At 41.1% G+C, this 13,865-nt stretch overlaps 1 protein-coding gene across 1 annotated transcript in view; it reads right to left on the reverse strand.

Moving 5' to 3' along the window:
• Il17ra (interleukin 17 receptor A) overlaps positions 1-11,319 on the reverse strand; it is a 28,149-nt gene extending 16,830 nt beyond the window's left edge. The window contains exon 1 of the mRNA XM_047551293.1: positions 11,075-11,319. Within this exon, the coding sequence (XP_047407249.1) occupies positions 11,075-11,200 (126 nt within the window). The 5' untranslated portion in view covers positions 11,201-11,319. The remainder of the gene's footprint in view (positions 1-11,074) is intronic.
• Positions 11,320-13,865: the final 2,546 nt, after the last annotated feature.

The following is a 13,865-nucleotide window of genomic DNA, read 5'->3' on the forward strand; positions in this document are numbered from 1 at the left end:
AAATATTAAGGACAATTAGTTACACAGATATGTACTGACCTAGAGAGATGGCTAAGTTGTGTTGTTGAGTGAGGAAAATATGTTAGAAAGAAATTTTTGTACTTCAATCCCATTTTCCATGGATATAAATGATGAAAAAAACCTCTCAATATTTATATATGTTTGAGTATGATTATATGAACATAGAAAAACATGTGGACAAATCTATATTGGGTGTTAACATACTGGTTATTGGGGGGAAAAGATGTAAAGAGGAGGAGGTAGAAGAAATTTAAGGGGGAAAGAGATTTAATTGAAACAGAAAAACATGCATAGAGGCGAAATGCAGCAAAATTCCATTAAAGGTCACAATGCATGAACTATGTATATATGCTACCTTCTTCTCAAACCATATGAAAATTATACATGGATTTTTTTTTTTTTTTGTGGTACTGGGGATTGAACCCAGGGACTTTCTTATACCACTGAGCTATAATCCCTGAACTTTTTATTTTGGGACAGAGTCTCACTAAATTGTCCAGGCTGGCCTTAAACTTGTGATCCTTCTACGTAAGCCTCACGTTGGGATTATAGGTATGGGCCACCGAGCCTGGCAGGAAGGGAAATTTTTTTGTGTGTAAAGGATAAGGAGGCAACCTCAGTAGACAAGAGGTACGAAAACACTTTTAAAAGTCAAGACAGAAGGAAGAAGGGGCAACTAACTCGGGCAGTGGAGGAATTTACATCTGAACACTGTGGAAGGAAGCTACTGATAGGAAAGTGGTCAAAGGTTCCCCAGATCTTTTTTTTGTATCAGGTCTTGGGGCTGTGTGTGTGTGTGTGTGTGTGTTGGGATATGGAGTGCAGGTCTCCCTGGGGAATGCAGGAACCTTCCCTGAGCTTAGACTGCTGGCAGCCAGGCCCAGAGGAAGACCTCCAGATTCCAACATGCAACAGCCCCCCAACAGGCCAGGTCAACCATTAGCCTGACCTTCCACACAGTGATGTCCCCTGTCCTAAACCCCAAGTACACAGAGCCCTCAACCAGCTTTTTAGGATTCCTCCTTAAAATATTTTCAGAAAACCAAGGAGTATCTGCTAAGTGAGATGGGATTCCTGCATGAAAAATAGATAAAAAAAAATGTTGCTAGAAAAAATAAGAAAATGCTTTGAACAGAATAAAATTAAAATAAATAAAATCATAATAGCTCCAAAGAGTCAAGAGGACACTTCATTCATGAGACAAGGACAGGATACTGTGAGAAAATAAGCAGAGACTAAAAATGAACTTCAAAAATAAAAACTGAAGGATTGGGATATAAAAATCAAGGAAATTTCTCTGAAATTAGAACAAATACAAACAAAATTAGAAGATAAAAAACATGAATATTAGAGAATCAATTCAAGGAAACACAGGATATGATTAGTTGGATTATGAAAAAGTGAGTAAAAGGGGAGAAATCACTAAGAGAAAAAAAAAAAAAAAGAAAGAAGGCATTCTGGAGTTGAATGACATGTGTTACCAAATTAAAAAGCTCTACTGAATGGTCTATACAGCAAACGAAGAAAAAAGTTACTGGAATGGCAATAATAAAAAGGAGGTCCTGAAAGTTTCCAGAAAGAGAAAAAAACCATTAGATGTCTTACAGCAGGAAATACAATGGCATTGGCTTTCTTAGCATTCATAATTTGCTCTAAGGCAACAAAGACATCTTTTCAACATGCTGAAGGAAGATAATTCTTAGATTACTTATATCCAGTCAAATTATTAAAAAATGAGAAGGTAGAATAAAGATGTTTTCAGGCAATGCTCAAAAAATATACATACCTACATAAGTATATAGTTTATTAAGTATCTGTATCTATCCCTCATAAACTTAGAAAATTGTAGGAGCATATGCTCTAGGAGATGAGGGAATAACCCCAAGGAGGAAGACACAGGATCCAGGACCTGTCAGATTTGACCATGATGGATGTCTGCTATAAGAGCTGTGCCATAAGTTCACAGAGGAATCAGTCTAGGTTGGAGGTGGTGTCTGGGAAATAGGTCTCTGGGAAATAGGAGAAAGAAATTGATGGAATATCTGATGATTGGGAGAAAAAAAATGATAAGAAAAATCTGACAGAAAAAAAACAAGACTGGTTACATGGAAATTTATGTAAGTCAAAAACTAAAGCAATGATCACCTCAGAGGGTAGGTGGAAAGAAACTGTACCAAAAAAGAAATATAATCAAAAGGACACAAACCTGCTCTGCAGAGAAGATTGCTTACTTGTTTAATAAACACTGATTATTGATTTAACTAAAACTATGATATAAGATGGGGAAAAGAAGTGGAGGGAAGAGGGTAATGTAATTTTTATCTACTAAAATAGATAATATTTAAAATTAACAAATAAAGAATTAATAACATAGTGCATTTAGGAAGATGGAGATAAACATCAGAAGAAATAAGTAAAGAAATTGTAAGCAATTACCCTTGGGGAAGCTGGCTAAGGGTGAGGCAGGGATTTGTGGTTTTTGTTTTAAACATCTTAGTACTATTTTTAAAAGAAGTTTATCTATGATGTTACTTTAAACAAATAAAAAGATTGAAAAATAAGCCCAACATGGTGGCACATGTCTGTAATCACAGGCACTGGGAAGGGTTAGCAGGAGGATCACTAGTTCAATGCCAGCCTGGGCAACTCAGTGAGACCTGTCTGAAATAAATAAATTAATTAATTAATTAAAAAAAAGAAGTTGTTAAAAAACAAGATTGAAAAATGAGATATAAAACTCAAATTACTAAAATTCTTGATGAAAAAGGAAATATCATGATGGACACTATTGAAATACAGAAGTTAATCAGAAACTCTTAAAAATTTATACTCAAATAAAATAGAAAATTTCAAAGATATTGACAAATTTTTAGAGACAGATCTACCCATCAGAAGCAGGAGGATATACACAATTAAACAGATCAATTTCAAGTAATGAAATAGAAGATGCCATCAAAAGTCAAGAAAAGCCCAGGACCAGACAGATTCTCAGCTGAGTTCTACAAGACTACAAGACTATGAGAAGAAGAATTAACACCAATACTCCTCAAATTATTTCATAAAATAGAAAAGGAGGGAACACTTTCGAACTCATTCTATGAGGCTAGTATCACCCTTATATGAAAACCAGACAAAGACACATTGAGGAAAGAAAACTTCAGACCAATATCCCTGATGAACATAGATGCAAAAATTCTCAATAAAATTCTGGCAAATTGCATACAAAAACATATTAAAAAGACAGTGCAGTGCTCTGCGAAAGACATCATTACCCTATATACATGTATGATTACACGCATGCTGTGAATCTACATCGTGTACAACCATAGAAATAAAAAGTTGTACTTTTTGTGTACAATAAATCAAAATGCAGTCTGTAAAAAAATAAAAAAGTGCACCACAATCAAGTGGGGTTCATCCCAGGGATGCAAAATTGGTTTAACATACAGAAATCAATAAAAGTAATGCGTCATAGCAATAGACTTAAAGACAAGAATCTCATGATTTTTCTCAATAGACACAGGAAAAGCATTTGACAAAATAGCACCTCTTCATGTTCAAAACACTAGAAAAACTAGACATAGTAGGAACATACCTCAACATTGTAAAAGTGAGCTATGCTAAGCCTAAGGCCAACATCATTCTAAATGGAGAAAAATTGAAAGCATTCTCTCTAAAAACTGGAACAAGACAGGTATGCCCTCTTTCACATCGTCCTTGAAACTCCAGCCAGAGCATTCAGATAGATGAAAGAAATTAAAGTGATATGAATAAGAAAAGAACTCAAACTATCACTGTTTGCTCACGACATGATTCTATATTTAGAAGATCTAAAAAATTCCACCAGAAAACTTCTCGAACTCATAAATGAATTCAGTAAAGTAGCAGGATATAACATCAGTACCCATAAATCCAATGCATTCCTACACATAAGTGATGAATCCACTGCAAAAGAAATTAGGAAAACTACCCCATTCACAATTATCTCAAGAAAAATAAAATACTTGGGAACCCATCTAACAAAAAAGGTGAAAGACCTCTACGATGAAACTACAGAACACTAAAGAAAAAGATAGGCAGACTTAATATTGCCAAAATGGCCATACTACCAAAAGTGTTTTACAGACTTAATGCAATTTCTGTAAAATCTCAACGACATTCTCCAAAGAACTACAAAAAGCAATCATGAAATTCATTTGGAAAAATAAGAGACCCAGAATAGCCAAAGCAATCCTTAACAAGAACAGTGAAGCAGGAGGCATCACAATACCAGACCTTAAACTATGCTACAGTGCAAAAGTAACGAAAACAGCACGGTATTGGCACCAAAACAGATATGTAGACCAATGGCACAAATAAAGACACAGAGACAAACCCATATACATACAGTTATCTCATATTAGACAAAGGCACCAAAAACATACATTGAAGAAAGATAGCCTATTCAATAAGTGGTGCTGGGGAAACTGGAAATTCATATGTAACAAAATGAAACTAAACCTCTATCTCTCACCCTGCACAAAAATCAACTCAAAGTATATCAAAGACTTAGGCACTAGAACAGAGACCCTAGACCTGATAGGAGAAAAAGTATGCCCAAATATTCATCATGTTGGCTTAGGACTGCAAATCAAAACTACTCTAAGATTTCATCTCACTTCAGTCAGAATGGCAATCATCACAAATACAAGCAACAATACATGTTGGCAAGGATGTGGGGAAAAAGGTACACTCATACATTGCTGGTGGGACTGCAGACTGGTGCAATCACTATGGAAAGCGGTATGGAGATTTCTCAGAAAGCTTGGAATGGAACCACAATTTGACCCTGCTATTCCACTCCTCAATTTCTACCCAAAGGACTTAAAATCAGCATACTACAGTGACACAGCCACATCAACGTTTATAGAAGCTCAATTCACAATAGCTAAACTATGGAACCAACCTAGATGCCCTTCAACAGATAAATAAAATGTGGTACATATACACAATGAAATATTACTCAGCCTTAAAGAATGAAATTATGGCATTTGCAGGTAAATGGATGGAACTAAAGAATAGCATGCTAAGTGAAATAAGCCAATCCCAAACAAGCAAAGGTCAAATGTTTTCTCTGATAAGTGGATGTTGACCCATAGTTGCCGGGGGTGGGGGGTGCTTTTGGGGAAGAATGAAGGACTTTGGATTGTGCAGAGGGGAATGAGGGGTGGGGTGGATGGTGGGGATGGGAAGGATAGCAGAACGAAACAGACATTATTACCCTATATATGTGTATGATTATACTACTGGTGTGACTCAGCACCATGTATAGCCAGAGTAAGGAGAAGTTATGGTCCATTTGTGTACAATGTGTCAAAATGCATTCTATTGTCATGTATAACCAATTAGAACAAATAAAAAATGTTTGGAAATAACTCTAATGTTCAATACACAAAGAACTGATAAAAAAAATTGTGATGGCCAGGTGTGGTGGCGCATACCTGTAATCCCAGTGGCTTGGGACACTGAGGCAGGAGGATTGCAAGTTCAACACTGGCCTCAGCAACTTAGCCAGGCCCTGAGCAACTTAGTGAGATTCAGTCTCTACAGAAAATATATAAACTGCTGGGGATGTGGTTCTGTGGTTAAGCACCCCTGGGTTCAATCCTGGTGCCAAAAAAAAAAAAAAAGAAAAGAAAAGAAAAGAAAATTCGATACCATTATGTTGAACAAGCATAAAAACTTAAGTTTTTGAAGAATTCTTATGGGACTGATAATGCTGAATGTTAAGCAAAACAGAATAATATTGTTTAAAATATGTTTAGAAAAAACACTAAGAAAATATTGTATATTAACAGACTTCTCTAGTAACAATTTCTATTTTCTTCTTTTTGTTTCTTTCTAGAACTTCTACAGTAAGAACATCGATTTTCATAGTCAGAAATTTTAAAAGTGAGTATTAATATAAATAATTTATATCTAATGTTGATGTAATGAGAATTGAAACATGTGACTTAGATATAGGAATTTGTACTTTTGTTGTAAACATTGTTCCTATCATCAAAAAGGTTAACTATATTTGTAATAAAGAAAACATATAGAAAAAAAGAAAACTGAGGTAAACAGCTGGGCCCAGTAGTGCTTACCTGTAATTCCAGTGACTTGGGTGACTGAGACAGGATTGCAAGTTTAAGGCTAGTGTGGGCAAATTAGTGAGACCGTGTCTCAAAACAAAACAAAAAGAATAATGAAAAGCGCCGGGGATGCAGCTCAGTAGTAAAGTACCCTGGTTTCAATGCCCAGGCAGTGGGAAAAAAAGATAAACAAAAACATTAATTTAGGGGAAGAAATAGTGGACATTTTTCCCTTAGAATTCCAAAACAGAATTCAGATTAATATAACATTTTTAATAATGTAAGAAATTATCAGGATTATCTATGGATACTAAGATCTTGTTCTAACAAAATTCCTTACATGTATTTATTTATTTATTTAGGTACCAGGGATTGAACCCAGGGGCACTTAACCACTGAGCTTTATCCCCAGCCCTTTTTATTTTGAGACAGAGTCTTGCTAAGTTGCTGAGGGCTTTGCTAAATTGCTGAAGCTGGCTTTGAATTTGAGATCCTTCTGCTTCAACCTCCCGAGTCACTGGGATTACAGGCATGCACCACTGTGCCTGGCCAAATTTCTTCAAACTTATCTCAGGGATGGGGTTGTAGCTCAGTGGTAGAGTGTCTGACTAGCACTCCAGGCCCTGAGTTCAATTCTTGGCACAGTTTAAAAAAAAAAAAAGGAAGAAGAAAAAAGGGACACAACAGGTAGAGAAGACCTAGCCACAGTGGGAAAACAAAGGAAGAAATGAAATATTGAAAGGTTGGGCATTCAATGGACATTACTGGGTACCTGATACAGAAAAGTGGGCTTTAAAGTTGTACACATGGTCCTGCTCAGCTCCACAAGCACTCAATGCTTGGTCTGGAAAAGAGTATCTGGCCTCTCTAGAGCAGGTTAGCACTGCCAATCTCAAAGGCTGTCATGAGTACTGGAAGAATGTGTATGTGTCAACCATTAGCATGGTGCCTGGCACAAAGCTCCAGGTGAACACTGGTGCAATGCCACAGTGTGCCCAGCCTGGTGCTTTCAACGATGTGGTATATGCAAGCTCTCCCATAACCTGTGAGGCAAGGATCACCCCTTTTATGGATAAGGACACTGGCTCCTAACAACGGGATAACTGGTGCAGGGCTGCATCATAGGTGACAGGGGGAGCTTGATTGGATCTGGCCCAGGTATTCTGACTCTGAGATGTAGGCTTCTGTTAGCTGGATGCTAACTGATGTCACTGTCCCCTGATGGGACATTAGCCTGGCAAGAGCAGTGAGCAGCCAGGGCAAGTCAGGCATGGTAATTAGGACTTCCTAACTGCTGATTTTACCACTTACATTGTCCCTGGGTTTAATCCCTGGTACCAACAAAAGAAAACAAACAACAAAAAATAAAACTTTTTAGCCCAGCTCTCATGTCACCCTTTGAGCTACCTTTTGCACTTTCCTGTTCCACAGACCTTCCACTCCAGCCACACTTTTTACCCTGTCCCACCTAAGGAGCGCTTCCATCACCTGGAATACTCCAACCAACCTCTTAGAGGTTCCCGCCAGCCCCCAGCCCTGCATGCCCCAATGTCTATACCATTAACAGTGTCCACAGAACATAACTTTTTATAATCTGTAAGAGCAATAGAACTGAAAGTGGCTTTTGGCAACCAGAAGATAAAAGGGTTAAACCAAACAGTCATTCTATCACCACAAGTGAAAACCACAAGTGTTCAGGAAAAAAGAACTTGTAACGAAACACACATCCTGTCTATGAAACTGAGTGTTAACGTTCATAGTGACCAACTCCAACTTGTCACTGTCTTTGCTTGTGGGCTTTCCTCAGGCTGATAGTCATGGGAAAACTGCAAGAAAGTCCAGGCAGGGATGGCCAGGCAAAAGAGCTCTAGGGAAATGCAATTACTTACGGTTTCTCCAGGATTGGTTTCAGGGTTTTGAGGTGCTAAATCCAAGCAGCCAGAACCAGTGCTAAGTCTGGTCTCAGATTATGGCTGCTTTTTAAGTAAAGCTATCCAATTCCTTCCTTCATTCATTCTTTTGTTCTTTCACTCAACACGTATTTGCCAAGTCCCCACATCCTGTGCTAGTTGAGCTAGGAAAAGAACAGGCAAGCAGAAGCCTCCTTCCCATTTTAAGATGGAGTCATCTAGGACTAAATCCATCTGGGGTTTTGTCTGGCATTTATATTCTGAAAAATGGTATGAGCTCACTTTGTGCTTTTATTGTGGAATGAGGAAACTCAGGTCCAGTCTAAATTGCCCAAGGTTACAGAAACTGTAAGTGATGTTAGGATGCAAGTTCAGATTTGTGGTTTTCCCTCCCCATCACTATATCATGTTATATTCATTAAAACATCAGGGGAGGGACAGAAATTTGAAGGGTGTGGTTTTTTGTTTTTGTTTTTTCCTATCTTTTTTGTAGTACTGGGATTGGAACCCAGGGCTTCAAGCACTCTACCACTGAGCTACATTCCCAGCCCTTTTTAAAAAATTCTGAGACAGGATCTCAGTACTTTGCCCAGGTTGGCCTCAAATTTGCAACCCTCCTGCCTCTGCCTCCACATTAGCTTGGGTGTGTGCCACTGTCCAGCTGAGGATTCTTTTTAAAAGATCTAGTCAATAGGGAAGCTGTCTAGGGAGATGAGTTGTCTGTGAGCCAGGGGCAGGTAGAGGGGAGGAGGAAGGAAGAAAATGGAACAAATCTGGCTATGAGCATCTCTCTCCAGTCTTCTCTGGAATCAGGGGGTGTTCTTGCTAGGTGACTCTCAGTTACTTCGTTGTGCAATGAAAGTTAAAGTCCTTTAGGAGTGGGGATATCGTTCACTTGTAGAGTACTTGTCTAACATAGGCATGCAAGGCCTTGGGTTTGATCACCAATTTAAAACGAAACAACAAAAACCCTTTTAGTGCCAGGTGTGGTGGTGCATGTCTGTAATCTCAGCAGCTTGGGAGGCTAAGGCAGGAGGAGCTAGTCTCAGCAACTTAGCAAGGCCCTAAGCAACTCGGTGAGACCCTATCTCTAAAAGAAATATATTTTAAATGAGTGTGGCTCAGTGGTTAAGAGCTCCTGGGTTTAATCCCCGGTACCAACAAAACAAAACAAAACAAACAACAAAAAATAAAACTTTTTAGCCCAGCTCTCATGTCATGTCACCCTTTGCACTTTCCTGTTCCACAGACCCTCCATTCCAGCCACACTTTTTACCCTGTCCCACCTAAGGAGCCCTTCCATCACCTGGAATACTCCAACCAACCTCTTAGGGGTTTCCACCAGCCCCCAGGAATGCCTAAATGTTTTTTTCCATGAGGAACAGCACAGCTGGAAGTAATTTTTCCTTTCTCTGGAATTCTGTACACTTACAGATGTGAAAAATGTGCTTGCTATAGGCTGCCTTTAAGACAGTAACATTCCTCCTAGATTATTTTAAGACCTGGACACTGGGGTCCCAGGAGTTTCTTTACAGGTTCAGTTCCTAGCACAGTTCTTTGTATTTGGCAGGTACCTGACAAATAGCCATCTACAAAGGAACACCAAATCTTCCATGTTGGGACACTTTTGTACAGTCTGTAAGAAGGACCTGATGAGCTTTTGTGTTTCTGTTTTGTCCAACCGTAGAAATCACAAGGACATTTCCCAACATTGGCTATATTTAAAACTTTTTTTTTCCTGTAAAATAGTCGCTCTCCACCCTCTTTTGGTAAATCTTCTACAATATTAGATAAAAAGAATATCCCTTTGTTTCACATCCTCTGACTCAGACACTGAGCATCAATTCCCTGGGGTCAATGGTGGCAGTAAGGGATGTGTGTGTGCGGGTTGGGGGCAGCTGAGAAACCAGAACATAGAGGAAAGAGACAGTGTGGAGGGGAGAAAGGAAGTAAAGTGTATTTTTTGGAGGGGGCATCTGTTTTGTTGTTTCTTTTCTTTTCTTTCTTTTTTTTTTTTTCTTAAAGATCAAGGTTTCATTGCAAGGCAACCAGCTGACAGGTGACTATGTCACTTCCTGGGGTGCCCACCCTGTTCCCAGATCTGAGTGGTGGTGGCGGTGGTGTGGTGGGAAGGACAGTGTCTTTAAGTATTATATGCATGGCATGCCCCAGCAGTTTCAGTCACTTGGGAGGCTGAGGCAGGAGGATCACTTCAGCCCAGGAGTTTAAGGCCAGCCTGGGCAACAAAGCGAAGCCTCGTCTTAAAAAAAAAAAAAAAAAAAAAAAAAAAAAAAAAAAAAGATTCTCAAGGTTTTGCCACTCCGCAGATGGTCATAATGCGTTTCTCCGCTGGTGCCCCTGTAGCCCTGTAAGCAATCCCTGCTCGCCAGAGATGCTCTACATGCCGGGTCACTCCGAGGAGGAGCTGAAGTCAGTCGGGCCCCACCTTCCGCATCGTTGTCCTCTACTCTAGCTGCCGAGAGCTGTCCCAGTTCCTTGGAGGCTTTAGGGCATCAGTTAAAGGGGAAGCTTTCAAGCGTGGACTCAAGTCTCTGGGGACCACGATGTGCACCGGTAGAGCAGGGGGATTTATAGGGCGCGCCGCGTGGAATCCAGTCCAGACTCGTCTTGGACCCTCACAAGTCCCCTCTTCCCCACAGCCGGTTTCCAACCAGTCCTGCCAGCCTCCCTGACCCGGCCACGCACCTCGGTCTCCTTCCCCAAACTGCGGCCCGGGAGGAGTAGTCGCTCCCTCCTCCAGCTCACGACGGCGGGTTGGGTTGTGCAACACGCGCCGGGCAACCTCTTTTCCGTCCAACTCCCTCTTTTCCCGGGTCCACACCGCAACTCCTACCACTCCGAACGTGCCGCGATCTTTTTGCCAAAGTCCTGGATCCCCCAGTGACACCCCCAACGCAGATTTCCTGCCTCCCCAGCTCTGGCGGTAGTTCCGGGCCGCCAGCCCCTACTTGCCCTGCCTCCGCAGTATTCTCGCTGTGGCTGTGCCCCTCGCGCGCATCGGGGTCTCACCTGCTGAGAACAGACCGGTGCCGGGTGGTCCAAGAGCCGCAAGGAGGCCAGCGTACTCACAAACAGGAATAGCAGCCCCAGCGGGGGACCCAGGACGACAGGAGGCCGACAGGGCAGAGCCCCCATGGCCGCGGTCACCGTGGCAAGGTCTCGCGGCCCAGGACTGGGGGCTCACAAGGGAACGCCCTGGACCTTTTAATTACCGTCAAGCAGAGTCCGCAGTACTTAACCAGCTTCCGGCTTTCAGCCCGCTTTCGGGAGGGGCGGAGCTCGTTGAAGGGGCGGGGCTTGGGCGGGGCGGTCCCTCTCTTGGCCCAACTTAACAGAGTCCCAATTATGCTTCCTCCGAACTCCGCCGCTCAGACTCTGCTCCGCTGTCCCACCTGCAGCCTCAGTTCCGCAGTGCAAACGGTCACTTGTTCTCTGACTTTCATTCGCTCCCAAACGTAGTCTCTGTCCTCATCATCAAGCCGTCAAAGTCGACTTTAATCCTCCCTCTTACTGTCTGCTCTCGCCCTTATCCACGCTTCTTTCTCTACTCAGTTACTTGGCGTCCAGCCCCCAACTCCGGACTCAAGGAAGTCGATTTTCTTTTCATTTTTTTCTCTTTTCGTACTGGAGATTGAATCCAGGGAGGCTTAACCACTGAGCCACATCCTCATCCCTTTTTATCTTTTATTTTGAGACAGGGGGAAGTCGGTTTTCTTGGCCCCTGTCCCATTTCATTCTCCCCTCCACTTCTCAGTATTTTGTCACTCGCTCTGCAGTCTCAGGCTCAGGCTTCCTTCTCCAGATCCCTTTCTCTGGGTTGCGAGAGACAGCTGCAGGCTGGGGAAGGTGAAAGCAGTCGTTTCCAGCCTGCTGGCGGGAACTCTGGGAACTTGCGCTCCTTTAGGTAGGCACTGGATCTATCACTCAGTGTTTCCACAGCGCCCAATTGTGCGTATTGCCCAAGAGGCACCTTGGGCAGGGCAATACCATCTCTGCTGAAGGACTGTTGGCAGCTAAATGACATCTGCAGATACTCCTCGAGTGACAATGAAATTGATTTCCGTAAATCCACTGTAAGTGGAAAATATCCTAAGCAAAATACATCTGGTACCCCTAGTATCGAAACTGTTTACCTTTGAGGTCGAGTGACTCATTGGGAGGTGCTCTGCTGGCTGCCTATCCAGCGTCCCGGTTTCAGACTGCATATCGCTAGCCTGGGAGAAGATCAAAATTCCAAATTCGAAGTACGGTTTCTAGTGAGTGCAGATAATTTTTGCACCCCCCCTAAAGTAAAAAAATCATAAACCATAAGTTGAACCATGCTAAATCAGGGCCCATCTGGAATTAGTGTCCATTTCTCACTATCCACTCTGTACAAAGTGTGTCCTTTGCGTCTTCTTCCCGTCCCTCTAGGACCATCCCAAGTGAGTCAGGGGTTTCTCCTTCCCTGGGTTTCTGTCAATTCCTCCTAGCCTGGATCCTTACTTTCTGCCTGGTCACTTAATTTTTCCCTGTACTTTCCACCTATTTGGGTAGGCGTTTCCAGATCTGGGATAGTGACTTTTCTCCCTATCCAAAGCACTCCACCCTTTCCCCACTTCTGGCAGGCCCTTGGCGACCCTCTGCCTGACAGGACCCAGCAGAATGAGTGGCTCAGCCACTCAGTGGCCTTCAAATATTTTTGCTTCTTTATTTCTGAAAGAATTTTGGAGTACTTCATCCTCTCATGCATTTTTAAGATGACAGCAAAAGAAATTTCACCCTAAGTTTAAACAGATGTAGAGAAGTGTTATGTAAATTTGACATTTGCGGTAGGCAGCTTCTAAGAAGGTTCCTTATGGTTCCATTTCCCCATATTCACCTCTTTTTATATACCAGTCCCCTTCAGGGTAGGCAGGACCTAATGCTTTGGTTTCAACAATAGAATATGATAGAATAAGGCAAAAACATGAACCATCACTTACAAAATTAGATTACAGAAAGGCCATGACTTCTGTATTGCTCAGTCTCTTTCTCCCAGGGAAGCCATCCAGTGAACTACCTTGGTAGAGGCCCAAAGTGGCAGGAATCAAGAGGTCCTCCGGCCAGCAACCAGTGAGGAGTTGAGACCCTCATTTTATATTTACAATTATTAGTACATAATTGAACCAAATAATATAAATACAATATACATGTTGATAAGTTATTATTTTGAGAAGGGGAATCTCTCTATGTTGCCCAGGCTGGACTTGAACTTCTGGGCTCAAGTGATAGTCCTGGCTCAGCCTCCCAAGTAAATGGAACTACAGGTACCCATGTTCCATTGTGCCTGACTTGATAAGTAATTATTAAACATAAAAATGAACTGTCATTTGAAATTCAACTCTTAATGAAGTGAATGGATTGTTTTTATGCTTAATTTTTTCATGTGTGTCTGGACAATTATTGCTTATTCATCAAATGAGACAACATTCAATTAAATTAATATTAAAATATTTTAGAAGGGCTGGGGTTGTATGTAGCTCAGTGGTAGAGCACTTGCCTAGTACTTATGAGGCATTGGGTTAGGTCCTCAGCAAGATAATTCTGAGCATATAAACATTTTAAAATCTAATCACTCAAACTATACACTGTAATTGATTATTGAAATAAAGAAATAATAAATAAAATAAAGTTATGTCCATCTACAACTAAAAATATTTTAAAAATTTTAGATATAAACCTTTAAAAACTTATTACTTCAATAATATGAATTAGTTTTGCCATAATCATGTTACTCAATTATTTGAACCCCTTTCTGAGTTGTATGCTAAAAGTCACG

The sequence above is a fragment of the Sciurus carolinensis genome, chromosome 4, assembly GCF_902686445.1.
Source record: "Sciurus carolinensis chromosome 4, mSciCar1.2, whole genome shotgun sequence".
Classification (NCBI taxonomy): Eukaryota; Metazoa; Chordata; class Mammalia; order Rodentia; family Sciuridae; genus Sciurus; species Sciurus carolinensis.